The 24,571-nt window shown below is 46.0% G+C and overlaps 1 protein-coding gene across 5 annotated transcripts in view; it reads left to right on the top strand.

Annotated features, from left to right (window-relative positions):
* Positions 1-24,571, top strand: part of WAPL (WAPL cohesin release factor) — a 250,583-nt gene that overhangs the window by 215,723 nt on the left and 10,289 nt on the right. For all 5 annotated transcript variants that reach the window (XM_063958820.1, XM_063958819.1, XM_063958817.1 and 2 more), the window contains 2 exons: positions 15,521-15,609; positions 21,394-21,489. In XM_063958820.1, coding sequence (XP_063814890.1) covers positions 15,521-15,609; positions 21,394-21,489 — 185 coding nt within the window. The remainder of the gene's footprint in view (positions 1-15,520; positions 15,610-21,393; positions 21,490-24,571) is intronic.

The following is a 24,571-nucleotide window of genomic DNA, read 5'->3' as shown; positions in this document are numbered from 1 at the left end:
TGCAATAACCGCCCTGAGCGATTCCATCTTGAACTTGAATTTTTTTATATACGTGTTCAAGGATTTCAAATTTAAAATGGGTCTCACCGAACCGTCCGGTTTTGGTACCACAAACATTGTGGAATAGTAACCCCGTCCTTGTTGAAGTAGGGGCACCTGTTGTGAATACAGCTTGTGAATTGCCTGTAACACTGCCTCCCTGTCTGAGGGAGTTGTTGGTAAGGCAGATTTGAGGAAACGGCGGGGGGGAGACGTCTCGAATTCCAGCTTGTACCCCTGAGATACTACTTGAAAGATCCAGGGATCCACCCGTGAGCGAGCCCATTGATTGCTGACATTTTTGAGACGGGCCCCCACCGTACCTGGCTCCGCCTGTGGAGCCCCAGCGTCATGCTGTGGACTTAGAGGAAGCGGGGGAGGACTTTTGCTCCTGGAAAACTGGCTGTATGCTGCAGCTTTTTCCCTCTACCTCTGCCTCTGGGCAGAAAGGACGCGCCCCTAACCCGCTTGCCCTTATTGGGCCGAAAGTACTGTACCTGATAATACGGTGCTTTCTTTGGCTGTGAGGGAACATGGTGTAAAAATGTAGACTTCCCAGCCGTTGCTGTAGAAACGAGGTCCGAGAGACCATCCCCGAACAACTCCTCACCCTTATAAGGCAAAACTTCCATGTGCCTTTTAGAATCTGCATCTCCTGTCCACTGCCGAGTCCATAATCCTCTCCTGGCAGAAATGGACATTGCACTTATTTTAGATGCCAGCCGGCAAATATCCCTCTGTGCATCCCTCATGTAGAAGAGTGCGTCTTTAATATGCTCTACGGTTAGCAATATAGTGTCCCTGTCTAGGGTATCTATATTTTCCGACAGGGAATCTGACCACGCAACTGCAGCACTGCACATCCATGCTGAAGCAATAGCAGGTCTCAGTATAACACCTGTGTGTGTATATATAGACTTCAGGATAGCCTCCTGCTTTCTATCAGCAGATTCCTTCAGGGCGGCCGTATCCGGAGACGGTAGTGCCACCTTCTTTGACAAGCGTGTGAGCGCTTTATCCATCCTAGGGGATGTTTCCCAACGTGACCTATCCTCTGGCGGGAAAGGGTACGCCATTAGTAACCTCTTAGAAATTACCAGTTTCTTATCAGGGAAAGCCCACGCTTCTTCACACACTTCATTTAATTCCTCAGATGGAGGAAAAACCACTGGTAGTTTTTTCTCTCCAAACATAATACCCTTTTTTGTGGTACCCGGGGTAACATCAGAAATGTGTAACACATTTTTCATTGCCTCAATCATGTAACGTGTGGCCCTATTGGAAGTTACATTAGTCTCATCGTCGTCGACACTGGAGTCAGTATCCGTGTCGATGTCTGTGTCGGCCATCTGAGGTAGCCAGTGCACACCAGTAGTCTAAAGCTTTCTTTTAGTTGTTCCCAGTCTCCTGAGCCGCTATTCCCCATGGTCCTTACGGAGTCCCAGCATCCACTTAGGACGTCCGAGAAAAGAGAATATGCTTCTCTGATGACACTGGTACCATCTATGTAGATCCTTAATGCACGGATCACGTCCAGTGATGCATCTCCCGCAGAAAAAATCCAGATTCTAAACGGCCGGGACAATATTTATTTTTGTTAAGGTGAAAGTTAGTCATCACCTTAAGAAGATTCCCAGATCTAGTTCTGCGAACTACTTTCTCTGGATAAACAATCAGAACTGGGGAACAATATGACAATCCCTAAGTCTGATATTCTTCTAGCTGACAACTCAGTCAGTAGAAAAGACACTTTAGCTGTCAATCATTTGTAATCCATATTTTTAAGTGGTTCAAATGGGGCAACTTGCAGGATTTTCAGGACTAACCAAGTCCCACGGCACTGTAGGAAAATCAACCAAAGGTTGATGCGCAGCATACCCTGGAAAAAAAGATACGCACATCCTGTAAGTTGGTTATTTACTTGTGGAACTCTACAGTTGATGCCGACCCTTGCTTCTCTCAAAGAAGCCATTCATTCCTGTAGGAATGCTATGACCTTGGAACTCTGAAAAAATTCTTGGGGCCATTCACCTACAGCAACTGGTGTTTGCAGATGTTTTCCCATCCAACACTGTATAGCTTCCCAGATCTGGTGAGATTGGGCATGTCAACTGTGGTGTGGCTTTAGGTTTTCTTTCACTGTACCACAGAATATAGGCTTGCCATATTTGGTGATATATGCCAGCTAAGAAAGGTTTTTCTTGCTCTGAAACTTTCTGAAAGTATCCTCTTGACCTGAGGATAAAGGTTTCAATGGCCGCACTGTCAAAGACAGCCGACCCACATGTCTGTGATAACCAGTACCCTGCATTAGTAGGTCTGGACGTTGAGGAAGGAGAAGTAGAGCATCCATTGCCATTCTCTGCTATTCTAACTGTTTAAAGTTACTCACCACCCTGGGTAATAGGGTATTTAGAGGAAAACCCATCTGCCAGATGAAGGTCCTGTCTCACCGATATGGTCTCCACAACGATCGCCCTGGGATCCTTTGTTCTTGACTCATATGTGAGTACTTTGTTGTTCAACGAAGACGTTCTGAGATACATCTCTAGCACGCACCACTTGTTTTCTAGATTCCGGAAGATCTCTGGGTGTAGAGCCCATTCACTCCTCTGAATGGTGTATCGACTTGAAAAAGTCTTTTTACCCGTTTATGATTCTCGGACTGAAAACAGCGGACAAGGTTTGGATGATGAAATCCATTCTCTTAGGTATGTGACTTACCTTCTTCATCCCCTTTTTGGCTGAGAGTTACTTCCCGATATAGAGGTACTCTAGTGCCGTTGTCTTGTCCGAGCGGAACTGGACTTGTTTTCACATGAAGACTGTCCTGTGCCTCCACCGGTGCTCTGTATTTGGCCTGAGGTTTTCAACCTTTATTGTTAGACAGCACTTTGGGAACACAAACTCCCTGACACTAATCCTAGTGTCAGCAGCTTCCCAATCTGATATCAAAAGGGTTTTCCTTTGTCCCGCTGGGATGTCTGTAGCCACCAGGCTTAATGACCTCCTTACTTTGATCATAAGTTCCATAGTCGGTCTTTATTATCTGATGCAATCCATTAATATTTACCATACCTTGAATCCCCAGCTGGTCTCTCTAGGTACCAGCCAGGCCCACACTGCTAATCTTCCATGATTCAATGAAGTCTTGGTATATCCAGTGTGGCGTGGTTGTAGATTCTACTAGGTAAGAATCAGACGCTGCAGAGACCTAGAGTGGAATTGTGCATACTCCCTCTTGTCAATACAGATACCATCAAACCCATCCCCGCGTGAATGGATACAGTTTGACTGTGGCGATTCTTGAATCCTATAGTGAACCTTGGATTTATTGTTGCGAACTAAAAGATTACTCTCTGCAGACGTAATCCAGTACAGCCCCCAAGTGAGTCATCCGATGTGACGAAACTGGAGCCGATTTTCCCCAAGTTATGAGACACTTGCCTGAAAACTCGTTATTGATGTTGCCGATGACTAGAGCAATCTCTGTGCCTGTGCCAGGATTAAAAGATCCTAGGTATGGGAAAAAACCTTAACCCCTGCTGGTAGAGATAAGGTGCCCCATATTTCTGGTAAATAGTCCTGGCACTGTGGCTAACCCAAAAGGTAAAGCCTAAACTGAAAAAATTGCTTTTCTGGTGGAATAGCCGAACCTTGGAAAACACTGATTGACAAAAGTATAGGAACATGTAGGTAAGCCTCCTGTATCTCCAGGGATCCATAAAAAAAACCCTGGCTCCATGCCCCACATAAGGAACTTATGATTCCATGTTTCCAAATGTATTTGTTCAGCATTTTTCGGATTTAGCATGAGCCGAAATGACTCATTAGTCTTCCGATTAAGCCAGTTTGAAGTAAAACTTTGTCCTTGTTTGCCAGAGGAACGGGAATGACTATTCCTGACCAAAGTAATTTTCTGACCTGCTTCTTGCAAATGAAGGTGAACATTACTAGAGATACCATGCCAGGTCTGTGACCTGGTGAAGTCTGCCCCCCAACCTGGGATCTCCCAGGCGAAGACCACACCATCCGCTGATGGTTTTATTTTTCTACAGCTAAAAATATATATCTTTTATAGGAGCTGCGATTGGAAGCTATTTATTACACGTATTGACAAAAGAAAAAAATCCCCTTTTTTTTCGTGGTTTATACATGTAGATGTATTTGTTCTTGTGCGCCTGATGAACTATTCAGATACACTCAAGTAACGTTGAGTGTATATTGAAAAGTAAAACTATATTTCTCTATCGTCCTAAGTGGATGCTGGGGTTCCTGAAAGGACCATGGGGAATAGCGGCTCCGCAGGAGACAGGGCACAAAAAAGTAAAGCTTTTACCAGATCAGGTGGTGTGCACTGGCTCCTCCCCCTATGACCCTCCTCCAGACTCCAGTTAGATTTTGTGCCCGAACGAGAAGGGTGCAATCTAGGTGGCTCTCCTAAAGAGCTGCTTAGAGAAAGTTTAGCTTAGGTTTTTTACTTTACAGTGAGTCCTGCTGGCAACAGGATCACTGCAACGAGGGACTTAGGGGAGAAGTAGTGAACTCACCTGCGTGCAGAGTGGATTTGCTGCTTGGCTACTGGACACTAGCTCCAGAGGGACGATCACAGGTACAGCCTGGATGGTCACCGGAGCCGCGCCGCCGGCCCCCTTGCAGACGCTGAAGAGAGAAGAGGTCCAAAATCGGCGGCTGAAGACTCCTGAGTCTTCATAAAGGTAGCGCACAGCACTGCAGCTGTGCGCCATTTTCCTCTCAGCACACTTCACACAACAGTCACTGAGGGTGCAGAGCGCTGGGGGGGGCGCTCTGAGAGGCAAATAAAAACCTTATTAGAGGCAAAAAATACCTCACATATAGCCCACAGAGGCTATATGGAGATATTTAACCCCTGCCTAACTTCAAAAATAGCGGGAGACGAGCCCGCCGAAAAAGGGGCGGGGCCTATCTCCTCAGCACACAGCGCCATTTTCTCTCACAGAAAAGCTGGAGAGAAGGCTCCCAGGCTCTCCCCTGCACTGCACTACAGAAACAGGGTTAAAACAGAGAGGGGGGGCACTGATTTTGGCGATATTGTATATATATATAAAAGATGCTATAAGGGAGAAACACTTATATAAGGTTGTCCCTATATAATTATAGCGTTTTTGGTGTGTGCTGGCAGACTCTCCCTCTGTCTCCCCAAAGGGCTAGTGGGTCCTGTCCTCTGTCAGAGCATTCCCGGTGTGTGTGCTGTGTGTCGGTACGTGTGTGTCGACATGTATGAGGACGATGTTGGTGAGGAGGCGGAGAAATTGCCTGTAATGGTGATGTCACTCTCTAGGGAGTCGACACCGGAATGGATGGCTTATTTAGAGAATTACGTGAGAATGTCAACACGCTGCAAGGTCGGTTGACGACATGAGACGGCCGACAATCTATTAGGACCGGTCCAGGCGTCTCAGAAACACCGTCAGGGGTTTTTAAAAAAGCCCATTTACCTCAGTCGGTCGACACAGACACGGACACTGAATACAGTGTCGACGGTGAATAAACAAACGTATTTCTCATTAGGGCCACACGTTAAGGGCAATGAAGGAGGTGTTACGTGTTTCTGATACTACAAGTACCACAAGAAAGGGTATTATGTGGGAGTGAAAAAACTACCTGTAGTTTTTCCTGAATCAGATAAAATAAAATGAAGTGTGTGATGATGCGTAGGGTTATCCCGATAGCAAATATTGGCGTTATACCCTTTCCCGCCAGAAATTAGGGTACGTTGGGAAACACCCCTTAGGGTGATAAGGCGCTCACACGCTTATCAAGTGGCGTTACCGTCTCCAGATACGGCCGCCCTCAAGGAGCCAGCTGATAGGAAGCTGGAAAAATATCCTACAAAGTATATACACACATACGGTGGTTATACTGCGACCAGCGATCGCCATCAGCCTGGAGATGCAGTGCTGGGTTGGCTTGGTCGGATTCCCTGACTGAAAATATTTTATTCATGTAGAGCATTTAATAGGATGCATTCTATATATATGTATGTGAGATGCACAGAGGGATATTTGCTCTCTGGCATCAAGATAAGTGCGTTGTCCATATCTCCCAGAAGATGTCAGGGACACGACAGTGGTCAGGTGATACAGATCCCATACGGCAGATGGAAGTATTGCTGTATAAAGGGAAGGAGTTATTTGGGGGTCGGTCCATCGGACCTGGGGACCACAGCAACAGCTGGGAAATCCAACCTTTTTTACCCCAAGTTACATCTCAGCTAAAAAAGACACCGTCTTTCAGCCTCAATCTTTCCTTTCCCATGAGGGCATGCAGGCAAAAGGCCAGTCATATCTGCCCAGACATAGAGGTAAGGGAAGTAGACTGCAGCAGGCAGCCCTTTCCCAGGAAAAGAAGCCCTCCACCGCGTCTGCCAAGTCCTCAGCATGACGCTGGGGCCGTGCAAGCGGACTCAAGGTGGGGGGGTAGTCTCAAGAGTCTCAGGGCGCAGTGGGATCACTCGCAAGTTGACCCCTAGATCGTACGAGTATTATCCCAGGGGTAAAGATTGGAGAGTCGAGACATCTTCTCCTCGCAGGTTCCTGAAGTCTGCTTTACCAACGGCTCCCTCCGACAGGGAGGCAGCATTGGAAACAATTCACAAGCTGTATATCCAGCAGGTGATAATCAAAGTACCCCTCCTACGACAAGGAAAAGGGTATTATTTTTCCACACTATATTGTGGTACTGAAGCCAGACGGCTTGGTGACACATAGTCTAAATCTAAAATGTTTTGAACACTTACATAAAAGGTTCAAATCGAGATAAAGTCACTCAGAGCAGTGATAGCGAACCGGAAAAAAGGGGACTATATGGTGTCCCTGGACATCAAGGATTACCTCCATGTCCAAATTTTGTCCTTCTCATCAAGGGTACCTCTGGTTCGTGGTACAGAACTGTCAATATCAGTTTCAGACGATGCCGTTTGAATTATCCACGGCACCCCGGGCCTTTTTACCAAGGTAATGGCCGAAAAGATGTTTCTTCAAAGAAAAAAGGCATCTAAATTATCCCTTACTTGCACGACCTAAAAAGGGCAAGTTCCAGACAGTTGGAGGTCGGAAGAGCACTATCTAAAGTAGTTCTTCGACGGCACGACTGGATTCTAAATATTCCAAGAATCGCAGCTGTTTTCCGACGATACGTCTGCTGTTCCTAGGGATGATTCTGGACACGGTTCAGAAAAAGGTTTTTCTTCCCGAGGAAAAAGCCAAGGAGTTATCCGACCTGTCAGGAACCTCCTAAAACCAGGAAAGGTGTCTGTACATCAATGCACAAGAGTCCTGGGAAAAATGGTGGCTTTTTACGAAGCAATTCCATTCGGCAGATTCCATGCAAGAATTTTCCAAAGGGATCTGTTGGACAAATGGTCAGGGTCGCATCCTCAGATGCACCTGCGAATAACCCTGTCGCCAAGGACAAGGGTATATCTTCTGTGGTGGTTGCAAAAGGCTCATCTATTGGAGGGCCGCAGATTCGGCATACAGGATTTGATCCTGGTGACCACGGACGCCAGCCTGAGAGGTTGGGGAGCAGTCACACAAGGAAGAAACTTCCAGGGGGTATGGACGAACCTGGAAAAGTCTCTTCACATAAACATTCTGGTACTAAGAGCAATCTAAAATGCTCTAAGCCAGGCGGAACCACTCCTGCAAGGAAAACCGGTGTTGATTCAGTCGGACAACATCACGGCGGTCGCCCATGTAAACAGACAGGGCGGCACAAGAAGCAGGAGTGCAATGGCAGAAGCTGCCAAGATTCTTCGCTGGGCGGAGAATCACGTAATAGCACTGTCAGCAGTGTTCTTCCCGGGCGTGGACAACTGGGAAGCAGACTTCCTCAGCAGACACGATATTCACCCGGGAGAGGGGGGTCTTCATCCAGAAGTCTTCCACATGCTAATAAACTGTTGGGAAAGACCAATGGTAGACATGATGGCGTCTCGCCTCAACAAGAAACTGGACAAGTATTGCGCCAGGTCAAGAGATCCACAGGCAATAGCTGTGGACGCACTGGTAACACCTTGGGTGTACAAATCGGTATATGTGTTTCCTCCTCTGCCTCTCATACCAAAGGTATTGAAGATTATACGGTGAGGAGGAGTAAGAACAATACTAGTGGCTCCGGATTGGCCAAGAAGGACTTGGTACCCGGAACTTCAAGAGTTGGTCACGGACGACCCGTGCCCTCTACTTCTGAGAAGGGACCTGCTACAACAGGGTCCCTGTCTCTTTCAAGACTTACCGCGGCTGCGTTTGACGGCATGGCGGTTGAACGCCAGATCCTAAAAGGGAAAGGCATTCCAGAAGAAGTCATTCCTACCTTGATTAAGGCAAGGAAGGAAGTCACCGCGAAACATTATCACCGCATTTGGCGAAAATATGTCGCGTGGTGCGAGGATCGGAGTGTTCCGACGGAGGAATTTCAACTGGGTCGTTTCCTACATTTCCTACAATCAGGATTGGCTATGGGTCTCAAATTGAGATCTATTAAGGTTCAAATTTCGGCCCTGTCAATATTCTTCCAAAAAGAATTGGCCTCAGTTCCTGAGGTACAGACTTTTGTTAAAGGAGTACTGCATATACAGCCTCCTGTGGTGCCTCCGGTGGCACCGTGGGATCTAAATGTAGTTTTAGATTTCCTCAAATCCCATTGGTTTGAACCATTGAAAAAGGTGGATTTTAAATATCTCACATGGAAAGTGACTATGTTACTGGCCCTGGCTTCCGCCAGGAGAGTATCTGAATTGGCGGCTTTATCTTATAAAAGCCCTTATCTAATCTTCCATTCGGATAGGGCAGAACTGAGGACTCGTCCGCATTTTCTCCCTAAGGTGGTATCAGCGTTTCACCTGAACCAACCTATTGTGGTGCCTGCGGCCACTGGCGACTTGGAGGACTCCAAGTTGTTGGACGTTGTCAGAGCCTTAAAAATATACATTTCAAGGACGGCTGAAGTCAGAAAATCTGACTCGCTGTTGATACTATATGCACCCAACAAGTTGGGTGCCCCTGCTTCTAAGCAGACGATTGCTCGTTGGATTTGTAACACAATTCAACTTGCTCATTCTGTGGCAGGCCTGCCACAGCCTAAATCTGTTAAGGCCCATTCCACAAGGAAGGTGGGCTCATCTTGGGCGGCTGCCCGAGGGGTCTCGGCATTACAATTCTGCCGAGCAGCTACGTGGTCGGGGGAAAACACGTTTGTAAAATTCTACAAATTTGATACCCTGGCAAAAGAGGACTTGGAATTCTCTCATTCGGTGCTGCAGAGTCATCCGCACTCTCCCGCCCGTTTGGGAGCTTTGGTATAATCCCCATGGTCCTTTCAGGAACCCCAGCATCCACTTAGGACGATAGAGAAAATAAGAATTTACTTACCGATAATTCTATTTCTCGGAGTCCGTAGTGGATGCTGGGCGCCCATCCCAAGTGCGGATTATCTGCAATACTGTACATAGTTATTGTTAACAAATTCGGGTTATATTGTTAAGGAGCCATCTTTAAGAGGCTCTTTCTGTTATCATACTGTTAACTGGGTTTAGATCACAAGTTGTACGGTGTGATTGGTGTGGCTGGTATGAGTCTTACCCGGGATTCAAATTGCCTCCCTTATTGTGTACGCTCGTCCGGGCACAGTACCTAACTGGAGTCTGGAGGAGGGTCATAGGGGGAGGAGCCAGTGCACACCACCTGATCTGGTAAAAGCTTTACTTTTTTGTGCCCTGTCTCCTGCGGAGCCGCTATTCCCCATGGTCCTTTCAGGAACCCCAGCATCCACTACGGACTCCGAGAAATAGAATTATCGGTAAGTAAATTCTTATTTTGTAGGTTATTTTTCTACAGCACCTGGTATTCCCTGATATCTGAAAACTAACCAGGGCCACACTGTAGATCTTCTGGTAGCTCAATGGTTTCTTAGTTTGGAATCACACTGACGTGTGATTCAGCCTATGACAGGCTTCTATTGATAGTGTAATATCAACGCGTGAACTGTATCTGGAAGGAACCTGACTTTCTTGGAGTCTGCTTCTGACTCCGGAATTCTGTCAATTCATACCAAAAAGGAATATTTTTAGAACAAGACAATGATTCCATCTACAGCACCTGGTATTTCTTACCAGGCCCCACACTGTATAGCATGGGTCTTCATCCTGTGGCCCTCCAGCTGCTGTGAAACTACACATCCCAGCATGCACTGCCACAGTTTTGCTATTAAGGTATGCTAAAACTGAGGCAGGGCATTCTGGGATGTGTAGTTCCACAGCAGCTGGAGGGCCGCAGGTTGAAGACCCATGCTGTATAGCTTCCAAGATCTGGTGAGATTGGGCATATCCAGTATGGTGTGGCTGTAGATCTTCCACGTACCCAGCCAATCTGCTCTATGAGCAGGTAAAGTTAGGGCTGATGCCCTGGAGTAAATATTCTGCCCATATCCAATGCTTCCAGGAACATTGCAGTCTTTTATATGAGCCATATGAGATTCCTGTTCTTGAAAAAAATCTCCTTCCATTGCATCAGCCCAGGCAACCACTGCCTTTGCCATTTAAGCCAAGGCTTGGCCTCATGACAGCCCTAGACCGGAAAATTGAAAGCAAAGCTATTGTAGATTCTCCTTATCTACTTTAGGAGCCATCTCCCCTTTTTTTTAAACAATCCCCAGCTGGAAACAGATCATAGGAATTCCATTTCTTAGGAATTCTAACTTTTTATTGGGCGTACCCCAACTCTTCCATGATTTTCTTGGAACTCAAGTATTGGGAAGTTTAAACACAGGTGCCTTGGTTTTTAATACAGGCTTTACTGTATCCCCTAAGGATAAGATGGTTTTATTGCTTTCAATTAACTCTGGTATATTCGAGAGCTGAGACCTACCTCTTTTTCATGTGATGAACTAGAACAATAGGGCTTTCATCTACTGATGAATCTAAACAATGTGTAGTCTGCGAGAGTGAAGATTTACTTACCACTGATTCTGAGAAGCTGATGCTGTATGTAAGGGCTTGTAACCCTATTCCTGGTACAAGATTTTGGGGGCTTTTCCATCTAACTTCCTGGATAAGCTTGTGTAAATATAGCCCCAGGTGGATACACTCCTACAGCACCTGGTATTCCCAGGTGGCCCCACATCCAAGAACCAACCAGGCCCCCAGTGTGGTGTGGCTGCAGATTGTTCCTGCTGAGCTAAACCTTATACATACAAGCTATCCTGAACCAGATAATAAGAGGATAATACAGCGTTTAACATAGTATGAGTGTCCTCACCATTGTCGCTTTATTACATGATAAATATTCGGCACTACACAATTTTGTGACTATCACTTTACCTTTTAAAATTATATCCATTCGATCCTCCTCATGCACCAGCATTGAGGATCTAACAAACCTGTAGCAAAGTCAGCATCATACTAGCAGTCAGTCACGTTATAAATTAGTATATTAAGCAATATGAGCAGATCGTCAACTACATTAATATTTTAAGTATGTAGGAGAACACATTTACTGAATCATGTTTAACATATGTAACGTATTCAGACGCAATGCAACAGAAACAACAGTAATGGTATACAGACTAATATGCAATAGGCACATATCTAACTATTCATACTCAAAACAGTAGATAGAGATTTAGTGCTGTATAGCCTGTACTCAGTAGAGTGGGATACAGGGAGACTTACCCCGCTTCCATGATTGATCAATACGTTAGCGAACGCTGAGTGGATCCAGACGCTACTAGTGTACACTGCCGCTCCATGAAGCTATAGTGAACACAGACGCACTGGCCACACAGGCTCCTATGCTGCGACCGGGCCCTCAGTGATATCGGACGCACCGGTCACGCAGCCGCCTATGCTGCATCCGGGTCCCCTCGTGGTAGCAATCAGTGAACACAGACGCCACGGTCATACAGCCGCATATGCTGCGACCTGGTCCCCTCGTCTTCTAGTGTAGCTGGTAGCGTCTGAGATGGAAGCGAGGAAACGGTTCATGGCAGGAGGCTCGTCGGAAACTGGTCATGAACCGGGGTGAGGGGCGTCCAGGAGAGCGTCTGTCTGACTCCCCGCTGCTGACATCAACCCTAGGGATCGCGGCCTCATACTATTCCTGGAGCCTCTGATCCCTAAGGCCTAGCGCTGGAGCACCCGTGGTGGCGGCGCGTCAGCTACTGTTTAGTAGTCTCCTCCCAAAACAGTATGGCTGTGTCCATATTCCATGTGCTACGCGGAACCGATGCCTTACCTTCTCCCCGTGCTCCAGCCACAGCCTGGTAACGTCTGATGGACCTGCTAGTATATCCGACACAGGCACCCTCCGAAACAGCACTGTACCCTTGGGTAAGTGTTGTCGCGACCCGGCGGAGAGTTGTTGGAGCGACTCTTTCCAATATGCGTATAAGACGCTGTTAAGAAAGATCACTCAAAACACAGTAAGAGTATAAAAAATAAAATAATAAAGCTTGGGGCTGCTAACAATCCAACAGCCTTCTGACCATGGTCCGGCTCCTGCCGCACCAAACAAAAAAACTGATTTGCCTGAGTCGGGGGGGGGGGGGGGTGTATATGGACTGGCCTGTTGCATGCTGGGAGGCCGGAAAGCTTTGACTGGTTGGTGCAAATCCGCTGTCGCTCCATCATATATCCCATTGTTATCCTGTGGATGACCTGTGGACCCTGCCGGAAAAAAGCACAAATACTAAGAATTATTATGCAAAAGGACATTAATTATTGGTTGAAGCTTGTTTTGGATTGCATTGTTTCTTCTGCTAAAACTAGAGCATCCTGTGTGGTGATTTGAAAAACCCTTTGACTTTGTTTCTGGAAGGTAAATAATCAGTGTAAGTACAGCATCACTATTCTTCCTGATGAAGGATTTTTTTTTCTTCTTGAAGCAAAATTAGACACCGTGATAAGAAACATTCTGGATAAAGAATTCATTGTTTGCCTCAAGGATGGAAATATTAGTTCATTCAACCCTCTTCCCCCTGCCAGGAGCTCAGAGACGAAAGAAATTGTAAATAAGGAAGTCCATTCAATATTTCCTATGACGCCACAAGGGTTAACATAAGCAAATGAGCAAAACAAGAAAAACAATGACTTAAATACAAGACAATGTAGGATAAGTACATGGTTTATAAACGGAATACATGTGTTTGACCGGCAGATAGGGTACCCGCTATCACTGTACCGACAGCGGCATCCCATCTATCAGAACTCCAGCAGCGAGGCAGCGCGTCCCAGCTGCGCTCGCCATGCTTCGGCCAGCGGCTCGCTTTGTTTGCCACTGATTATATTCCCACTCAGTTGGTGGCGAGTGGGAATACCCTGCGTTTGTCGGGAATTCCGACCGGTACCATTTCATCGGCTGACGGGATTTCGCTGTCTGTCTCCTGATTGCCAGGATCCCGACAGCCGGTATATTAGCTGCATCTCATATAAACATTTCTGCAACAGCGGATAGGACACTGAAATAAGCATCACAGTGGCCGAAACAGAGTAGAAGATAGTATAAGTAAGAGAGAGAAAAGCACATGGATATTGGGCATTAAACAATTGCATATTGGACTATAGTCATTATAGATAACTTTGCTTTCACTAAACAGATATTTGTACAAAATAAATATATAGGAGAAATAAACAGCATTGTTGCCTAAGCTCCAGTATTTCACAGGGAACAAGAGTTTTTATGTCCTGTTATTTCTTGTCCAGATATCCTCCCTGACACTTTGTTTATGCTGCTCATCCTCAAGTAACAAGTTTGTTAAGCAGTTTCTCTGAACGTCAGTGACTTATGACTTCAACATAGAATGTCTTCTAGGGATCAAAGGTCATCAGGTCATACAATCTTAGATTTTTGCTGTATTGCAAAACAGAAGAAAGAATCTCCAATTTCCTCTAAAATTTCCAGTAACTTGGATACCTCAATTCAGGTTTTGTACCCGATTCTCTAAATCTGGGTAGGGTACCTGTGTCACTGCAGCTGCTGTGAAACTACATCCCAGTATACCCTGCCACAGTTTTAGAATGACTGAACAGCTTAGCTGTGGCAGAGCATGCTGGGATACGTAGTTCCACAACAGCTGGAGTCTCGCAGGTTGCCTACCATTGCTCTAAATCATTGTCCCTAGGGTTCAGTCTTTCACCAGCAATTTTTAATGGTATAAAAAATGAAAATAAATTCCTTTGAACCCAGAGAATACCATAGTCTGTAATCAGTACTCTTATGTAAGTAAGACGGAAGAACTCATAATTATAATATATTTCAATGTTTGAAGAACGTCTATTTCATTGTGTGAAAGTAGTGTAATAATTCTGCAGAATGGACCCAGCATAGGGATTGCTTTATTCACACTTAAAGTATCAGCAGTAAAAATATTCTTGCTGTCTAAATGGACTTCAAAATAATTTTGTTTCTTGCAAGCCGGGAAGAAGTACTTGTCCCTTCATCCGATTATTTGTATCTGCTGGGAACACAATTTGGTCCTAAACATATTAATGGATTCTCCAGTTAAACCAATGTGTGAATTCCATGGAGATGGAAGACACTAAAGCCGTATTCCTGCTGGCAATTACCACTGCAGGAAGAATTGGGGAGTTGCAATCAGTGTAGTGCAAGGAAACCCTTTTTGATGTGTAAGAAGAAGAAAAAATAGTTGCCATAAGTTCCAATTCCTCTTTGCTGTCAGTTATATCAACGTATTTACAGATGTATCCTCCATCATCTATACTGCCCCATGTATCCTCCATCATCTATACAACTCATTGCGGGTGCAATACATTCCTGGGAGCGTGCACACCATGTGATCATGTTAAAGATAATTTTTAAATGATTTGCAGATCTTTTTCAATTAAACAGATCTGCCACTCTTGAAAGCCTTTCAGTTTGCTAGAAACGGGCTGCTGATTGTTCACCATACACTAGCAATCTACACTCAGCCCCAATTAATCTGTGAAATTCAATATGTTGAAAAACCTGATTTTACGATTCCAGTCGATTTGTGGTTGAAATCTGCGATCTGTGAATACCATACATTGAAGATTTATTGACTCAATCATCTGTAAAACGATATTGTCCCAATTGATTGCTGCTGTATGGGCCCCTTTGATGGATTGGGGGAACACTATATATGTGAATAATAAAATCACAGGATCTGTGAAACAATAAATTGTCATTGCTGGTGTATGGGCACAAGTAAACTGCGCTGCTTCATTTCATACGCAACACTTGTATTTCTGTATCTGTTCCCATTGTTGCAATGCCTCTTTATCATACCTTGTAATTTAATTGAAAAAGTATTTGCGTAACCGTATTCAACGTTATTCAGTTATGCTTGGAACTATGTTAATTCTTTGATTTATTTTCTACATCTGATAGTTTACTACTATGCTAGAAAAAATAAATTTAACCTAAAGTTGGTCCTTGTTTTATAAATTAATTTTTCTTTACAGCCCTCCAGCATGCAGGCAAACACATGGAAGATTGCATTGTTGCCTCCTATACAGCTTTGCTTTTGGGTTGTCTCTGCCAGGAGAGTCCGGTCAGTGCTCTTTTATGTCCTGTCTTGGAATGTGTGCTTTTGATATGTATATTTTGACACTGTAACCCTAAATTATATTCAGTCACTTGATGGAATCTGTTATTATTGTTTAGTCTTGTAAGATTTTAATCTTCTTAGATCTCAAATGTAAACTCAAGCTTTTATTTTGATGCTATAAAAAAAAATCCAATTTCTCTATCGTCCTAGTGGATGCTGGGGTTCCTGAAAGGACCATGGGGAATAGCGGCTCCGCAGGAGACAGGGCACAAAAAGTAAAGCTTTACGATCAGGTGGTGTGTACTGGCTCCTCCCCCCATGACCCTCCTCCAAGCCTCAGTTAGATTTTTGTGCCCGGCCGAGAAGGGTGCAATCTAGGTGGCTCTCCTAAAGAGCTGCTTAGAAAAGTTTAGCTTAGGTTTTTTATTTTACAGTGAGTCCTGCTGGCAACAGGATCACTGCAACGAGGGACTTAGGGGAGAAGAAGTGAACTCACCTGCGTGCAGGATGGATTGGCTTCTTGGCTACTGGACATCAGCTCCAGAGGGACGATCACAGGTACAGCCTGGATGGTCACCGGAGCCTTGCCGCCGGCCCCCTTGCAGATGCTGAAGTAAGAAGAGGTCCAGAATCGGCGGCAGAAGACTCCTCAGTCTTCTAAAGGTAGCGCACAGCACTGCAGCTGTGCGCCATTTTCCTCTCAGCACACTTCACACGGCAGTCACTGAGGGTGCAGGGCGCTGGGAGGGGGGCGCCCTGGGAGGCAAATGAAAACCTATTTTGGCTAAAAATACCTCACATATAGCCTCCGGAGGCTATATGGAGATATTTAACCCCTGCCAGAATCCGTTAAGAGCGGGAGACGAGGCCGCCGAAAAAGGGGCGGGGCCTATCTCCTCAGCACACAGCACCATTTTCCCTCACAGAAAGGCTGGAGGGAAGGCTCCCAGGCTCTCCCCTGCACTGCACTACAGAAACAGGGTTAAAACAGAGAGGGGGGGCACTAATTTGGCGTTAGAAATATATAATAAAGATGCTATAAGGGAAAACACTTATATAAGGTTGTCCCTATATAATTATAGCGTTTTTGGTTTGTGCTGGCAAACTCTCCCTCTGTCTCTCCAAAGGGCTAGTGGGTCCTGTCCTCTATCAGAGCATTTCCTGTGTGTGTGCTGTGTGTCGGTACGTGTGTGTCGACATGTATGAGGACGATGTTGGTGAGGAGGCGGAGCAATTGCCTGTAATGGTGATGTCACTCTCTAGGGAGTCGACACCGGAATGGATGGCTTATTTAGGGAATTACGTGATAATGTCAACACGCTGCAAGGTCGGTTGACGACATGAGACGGCCGACAAACAATTAGTACCGGTCCAGACGTCTCAAAAACACCGTCAGGGGTTTTAAAACGCCCGTTTACTTTAGTCGGTCGACACAGACAGGGACACTGAATCCAGTGTCGACGGTGAATAAACAAACGTATTCCTTATTAGGGCCACACGTTAAAGGCAATGAAGGAGGTGTTACATATTTCTGATACTACAAGTACCACAAAAGAGGGTATTATGTGGGATGTGAAAAAACTACCGTAGTTTTTCCTGAATCAGATAAATTAAATAAAGTGTGTGATGATGCGTGGGTTCCCCCCGATAGAAAATTAGGGGCGGTATACCCTTTCCCGCCAGAAGTTAGGGCGCGTTGGGAAACACCCCTTAGGGTGGCTAAGGCGCTCACACGCTTATCAAAACAAGTGGCGGTACCGTCTATAGATAGGGCCGTCCTCAAGGACCAGCTGACAGGAGGCTGGAAAATATCATAAAAAGTATATACACACATACTGGTGTTATACTGCGACCAGCGATCGCCTCAGCCTGGATGTGCAGAGCTGGGGGGGCTTGGTCGGATTCCCTGACTAAAAATATTGATACCCTTGACAGGGACAGTATTTTATTGACTATAGAGCATTTAAAGGATGCATTTCTATATATGCGAGATGCACAGAGGGATATTTGCACTCTGGCATCAAGAGTAAATGCGATGTCCATATCTGCCAGAAGATGTTATGGACACGACAGTGGTCAGGTGATGCAGATTCCAAACGGCACAAAGGTGTATTGCCGTATAAAGGAAGAGGAGTTATTTGGGGTCGGTCCATCGGACCTGGTGGCCACGGCAACTGCTGGAAAATCCACCGTTTTTACCCTAAGTCACATCTCTGCAGAAAAAGACACCGTCTTTTCAGCCTCAGTCCTTTCGTCCCTATAAGATCATATCTGCCCAGGGATAGAGGAAAGGGAAGAAGACTGCAGCAGGCAGCCCATTCCCAGGAACAGAAGCGTTCCACCGCTTCTGACAAGTTCTCAGCATGGCGCTGAGACCGTACAGGACCCCTGGATCCTACAAGTAGTATCCCAGGGGTACAGATTGGAATGTCGAGACGTTTCCCCTTCGCAGGCTCCTGAAGTCTGCTTTACCAAGGTCTCCCTCCGACAAGGAGGCAGTATGGGAAAAAAAAAAAAAAAAATTCACAAGCTGTATTCCCAGCAGGTGATAATTAAATTACCTCTCCTACTACAAGAAAAGGGGTATTATTCCACACTATATTGTGGTACTGAAGCCAGAAGGCTAGGTGAGACTTATTCTAAAAAATTTTTGAACACTTACAAAGGTTCAAATCAAGATGGAGTCACTCAGAGCAGTGATAACGAACCAGGAAGAAGGGGACTATATAGTGTCCCGGGACATCAGGGATGCTTACCTCTATGTCCCAAATTTGCCCTTCTCACTAAGGGTACCTCAGGTTCGTGGTGCAGAACTGTCACTATCAGTTTCAGACGCTGCCGTTTGGACTGTCCACGGCACCCCGGGTCTTTACCAAGGTAATGGCCGAAATGATGATTCTTCTTCGAAGAAAAGGCGTCTTAATTATCCCTTACTTGGACGATCTCCTGATAAGGGCATAGTCCAGGGAACAGTTGGAGGTCGGAGTAGCACTATCTCGGATACTGCTACAACAGCACGGGTGGATTCTAAATATTCCAAAATCGCAGCTGATCCCGACGACACGTCTGCTGTGCCTAGGGATGATTCTGGACACAGTCCAGAAAAAGGTGTTTCTCCCGGAAGAGAAAGCCAGGGAGTTATCCGAGCTAGTCAGGAACCTCCTAAAAACAGTGCATCATTGCACAAGGGTCCTGGTAAAAATGGTGGCTTCCTACGAAGCAATTCCATTCGGCAGATTTCACGCAAGAACTTTTCAGTGGGATCTGCTGGACAAATGGTCCGGATCGCATCTTCAGATGCATCAGCGGATAACCCTATATCCAAGGACAAGGGTGTCTCTCCTGTGGTGGTTATAGAGTGCTCATCTTCTAGAGGGCCGCAGATTCGGCATTCAGGATTGGATGCTGGTGACCACGGAGCCCAGCCCGAGAGGCTGGGGAGCAGTCACACAAGGAAAAAATTTCCAGGGAGTGTGATCAAGTCTGGAGACTTTTCTCCACATAAATATACTGGAGCTAAGGGTAAATTTATAATGCTCTAAGCTTAGCAAGACCTCTGCTTCAAGGTCAGCCGGTATTGATCCAGTGGGAAAAACATCACGGCAGTCGCCCACGTAAACAGACAGGGCGACACAAGAAGCAGGAGGGCAATGGCAAAAACTGCAAGGACTTTTCGCTGGGCGGAAAATCATGTGATAGCACTGTCAGCAGTGTTTCATCCCGGGAATGGAAACTGGGAAGCAGACTTCCTCAGCAGGCACGACCTCCACCCGGGAGAGTGGAAACTTCATCGGGAAGTTTTTTCCACATGATTGTAAACCGTGGGGAAATACCAAAGGTGGACATGATGGCGTCCCGTCTGAACAAAAAACGGGACAGGTATTGCGCCAGGTCAAGAGACCCTCAGGCAATAGCTGTGGACGTTCTGGTAACACCGTGGGTGTACCAGTCGGTGTATGTGTTCCCTCCTCTGCTTCTCATACCTAAGGTGCTGAGAATTATAAGACGTAGAGGAGTAAGAACTATACTCATGGCTCCGGATTGGCCAAGAAGGACTTGGTACCCGGAACTTCAAGAGATGCTTACAGAGGTCTTATGGCCTCTGCTGCTAAGAAGGGATTTGCTTCAGCAAGTACCATGTCTGTTCCAAGACTTACCGCAGCTGCGTTTGTCGGCATGGCGGTGGAACGCCGGATCCTAAGGGAAAAAGGCATTCCGGAAGAGGTCATTCCTACCCTGGTCAAAGCCAGAAAGGAGGTGACCGCACAACATTATCACCACATGTGGCGAAAATATGTTGCGTGGTGTGAGGCCAGGATGGCCCCACAAAGAAATTTCAACTCGGTCGTTTCCTGCATTTCCTGCAAACAGGAGTGTCTATGGGCCGCAAATTGGGGTCCATTAAGGTTCAAATTTCGGCCCTGTCGATTTTCTTCCAGAAAGAATTGGCTTCAGTTCCTGAAGTCCAGAAGTTTGTCAAGGGAGTATTGCATATACAACCCCCTTTTGTGCCTCCAGTGGCACTGTGGGATCTCAACGTAGTTCTGGGATTCCTCAAATCACATTGGTTTAAAACCAGTCAAATCTGTGGATTTGAAGCATCTCACATGAAAAGTGACCATGCTCTTGGCCCTGGCCTGGACCAGGCGAGTGTCAAATTGGTGGTTTTTTCTCAAAAAAGCCCATATCTGTTTGTCCATTCGGACAGGGCAGAGCTGCGGACTCGTCCCCAGTTCTCTCCCTAAGGTGGTGTCAGTGTTTCACCTGAACCAGCTTATTGTGGTGCCTTGCACCTACTAGGGACTTGGAGGACTCCAAGTTGCTAGATGTTGTCAGGGCCCTGAAAATATGTTCCAGGACGGCTGGAGTCAGGAAAACTGATTTGCTGTTATCCTGTATGCACCCAACAAACTGGGTGCTCTTGCTTCTAAGCAGACTATTGCTAGTTGGATGTGTAATACAATTCAGCTTGCACATTCTGTGGCAGGCCTGCCACAGCCAAAATATGTAAATGCCCATTCCACAAGGAAGGTGGGCTCATCTTGGGCGGCTGCCCGAGGGGTCTCGGCTTTACAACTTTGCCGAGCGGTTATTTAGTCAGGGGCAAACACGTTTGTAAAATCCTACAAATTTGATACCCTGGCTAAGGAGGACCTGGAGTTCTCTCATTCGGTGCTGCAGAGTCATCCGCACTCTCCCGCCCGTTTGGGAGCTTTGGTATTATCCCCATGGTCCTTTCAGGAACCCCAGCATCCACTAGGACGATAGAGAAAATAAGAATTTACTTACCGATAATTCTATTTCTCGGAGTCCGTAGTGGATGCTGGGCGCCCATCCCAAGTGCGGATTGTCTGCAATACTTGTACATAGTTACAAAAATCGGGTTATTATTGTTGTGAGCCATCTTTTCAGAGGCTCCGCTGTTATCATACTGTTAACTGGGTTCAGATCACAGGTTGTACAGTGTGATTGGTGTGGCTGGTATGAGTCTTACCCGGGATTCAAAATCCTTCCTTATTGTGTACGCTCGTCCGGGCACAGTACCTAACTGAGGCTTGGAGGAGGGTCATGGGGGGAGGAGCCAGTACACACCACCTGATCGTAAAGCTTTACTTTTTGTGCCCTGTCTCCTGCAGAGCCGCTATTCCCCATGGTCCTTTCAGGAACCCCAGCATCCACTACGGACTCCGAGAAATAGAATTATCGGTAAGTAAATTCTTATTTTTTATCTAAATAATCTAACTGATGAATTTTTGTATGCTTATGACTTTTAATTGTCATTTATAGATGAACGTGACTACTGTACGGAGTCATTTACCTGATGGAGACTTCTCAATAATGACTGAAATGCTTAAAAAGTTTCTAAGTTTCATGAATCTAACAGTAAGTGACGGACATGCCCATTTTTTTCCATATATGAAGTTTGTTAATGTAAAAAGCACTGTGCATGCTTATTCATTTACACACAAAGCCTGTATTAATTAATTAATTTATTACAAGTTATTTATATAGTGCACACACATTCTGCAGCGCTTTACAGAGAATATTTGGCCATTCACATCAGTCCCTGCCCCAGTGGAGCTTACAATTTATATTCACTATCACGTGTACACACAGTCACATTCTCGGTAGGGTTAATTTTCTTGGGAGCCAATTACTTTACCAGTATTTATATTTTTGGATTGAGGGAAGAAACCAGAGTCCCCGTAGAAAATCCACGCAAGTACGGGAAGAATATATAAACTCCAAACAGGGCCATGGTGAGAATCGAACCCATGACCTCAGTGCCGTGAGGCAGTATAGCTAACCATTACACCATCTGTATGCAAATTACTTCAACTGTGCATAATTGTTGTAAAGGTGCATACACACAGTGCAGTGTTTTCTTACGATTTTGACTATAGAGTCAAAATCGTATGAAAAATGTGCACATATCGCACTGTATGTACACAGCTTGCAATACCGATGCGTGATCGCACAAGGTCGGTATCGCAAAAAAATAAAAAAATAGACTGAGCAGGCAAGGCAATTTTGACTATATTGTGTACAATCTAGTGTATAGTCAAAATTGCCACTTAGTCAACATCGCACATAGACAAAATCGCAAGTGAAGATAGTCAGTGTCTGTGGTTCTGCGCTCAAGGGAGTTCAAGGGAAATCACAGTATCTCACCATGTGTATGCACCTTAAGGCTGTTTTGAAGTGTTGAATGAATTCTCATAAAACTTATTAGTTATGGACTAAAGAAATTCTTGATCTAGTTGACCCAATTAAACAACTAGCTCCTTTCTAAGGACTAAGTATAGGCTCCAACTTTGCTACTGCAATATTACATATAGAGCTGGCTGTTCTCACCCTTACTGGTAACAGCATGATAATTATTTTTCTCTATCGTCCTAGTGGATGCTGGGGTTCCTGAAAGGACCATGGGGAATAGCGGCTCCGCAGGAGACAGGGCACAAAAAGTAAAGCTTTTCCAGATCAGGTGGTGTGCACTGGCTCCTCCCCCTATGACCCTCCTCCAGACTCCAGTTAGATTTTTGTGCCCGGCCGAGAAGGGTGCAATCTAGGTGGCTCTCCTAAAGAGCTGCTTAGAGAAAGTTTAGCTTAGGTTTTTTATTTTACAGTGAGTCCTGCTGGCAACAGGATCACTGCAACGAGGGACTGAGGGGAGAAGAAGTGAACTCACCTGCGTGCAGGATGGATTGGCTTCTTGGCTACTGGACATTAGCTCCAGAGGGACGATCACAGGTACAGCCTGGATGGTCACCGGAGCCGCGCCGCCGGCCCCCTTGCAGATGCTGAAGTTAGAAGAGGTCCAGAATCGGCGGCTGAAGACACTGACAGTCTTCTAAAGGTAGCGCACAGCACTGCAGCTGTGCGCCATTTTCCTCTCAGCACACTTCACACGCTGTCACTGAGGGTGCAGGGCGCTGGGGGGGGGCGCCCTGGGAGGCAAATGTAAACCTATATACTGGCTAAAAATACCTCACATATAGCCCCCAGAGGCTATATGGAGATATTTAACCCCTGCCAAACTTCACTAAAGAGCGGGAGACGAGCCCGCCGTAAAAGGGGCGGGGCCTATCTCCTCAGCACACAGCGCCATTTTTTCTCTCACAGAAAGGCTGGAGAGAAGGCTCCCAGGCTCTCCCCTGCACTGCACTACAGAAACAGGGTTTAAACAGAGAGGGGGGGCACAAATTGGCGATATAAATATATATATAAAGATGCTATTAGGGAGAAACACTTATATAAGGTTGTCCCTATGTAATTATAGCGTTTTTTGGTGTGTGCTGGCAAACTCTCCCTCTGTCTCTCCAAAGGGCTAGTGGGGTCCTGTCCTCTGTCAGAGCATTCCAGGTGTGTGTGCTGTGTGTCGGTACGTGTGTGTCGACATGTATGAGGACGATGCTGGAGGAGGCGGAGAAATTGCCTGTAATGGTGATGTCACTCTCTAGGGAGTCGACACCGGAATGGATGGCTTATTTAGGGAATTACGTGAGAATGTCAACACGCTGCAAGGTCGGTTGACGACATGAGACGGCCGACAAACAATTAGTAACGGTCCAGGCGTCTCAGAAACACCGTCAGGGTTTTTTTATAAAAAACGCCCATTTACCTCAGTCGGTCGACACAGACACAGACACGGACACTGAATCCAGTGTCGACGGTGAATAAACAAACGTATTCCTCATTAGGGCCACACGTTAAGGGCAATGAAGGAGCTGTTACATATTTCTGATACTACAAGTACCACAAAAAAGGGTATTATGTGGAAGTGAAAAAACTACCTGTAGTTTTTCCTGAATCAGATAAAATAAAATGAAGTGTGTGATGATGCGTGGGTTTACCCCGATAGCAAATATTGGCGTTATACCCTTTCCCGCCAGAAGTTAGGGCGCGTTGGGAAACACCCCTTAGGGTGGATAAGGCGCTCACACGCTTATCAAGTGGCGTTACCGTCTCCAAATACGGCCGCCCTCAAGGAGCCAGCTGATAGGCAGCTGGAAAAATATCCTAAAAAGTATATACACACAGACGGTGGCTATACTGCGACCAGCGATCGCCATCAGCCTGGAGATGCAGTGCTGGGTTGGCTTGGTCGAATTCCCTGACTAAAAATATTTTATTGATATAGAGCATTTAATAGGATGCATTCTATATATATGTATGCGAGATGCACAGAGGGATATTTGCACTCTGGCATCAAGATAAGTGCGTTGTCCATATCTCCCAGAAGATGTCATGGACACGACAGTGGTCAGGTGATACAGATCCCATACGGCACATGGAAGTATTGCCGTATAAAGGGAAGGAGTTATTTGGGGTCGGTCCGTCGGACCTGGGGGCCACGGCCACAGCTGGGAAATCCAACCTTTTTACCCCAAGTTACATCTCAGCAGAAAAAGACACTGTCTTTTCAGCCTCAATCCTTCCGTTCCCAGGTGGGCAAGCGGGCAAA

This window comes from Pseudophryne corroboree, chromosome 3 (assembly GCF_028390025.1).
Source record: "Pseudophryne corroboree isolate aPseCor3 chromosome 3, aPseCor3.hap2, whole genome shotgun sequence".
Taxonomy (NCBI): Eukaryota; Metazoa; Chordata; class Amphibia; order Anura; family Myobatrachidae; genus Pseudophryne; species Pseudophryne corroboree.
The sequence above is the reverse complement of the archived record's forward strand: the minus strand, read 5'-3'. Positions and strand labels throughout refer to the sequence as shown.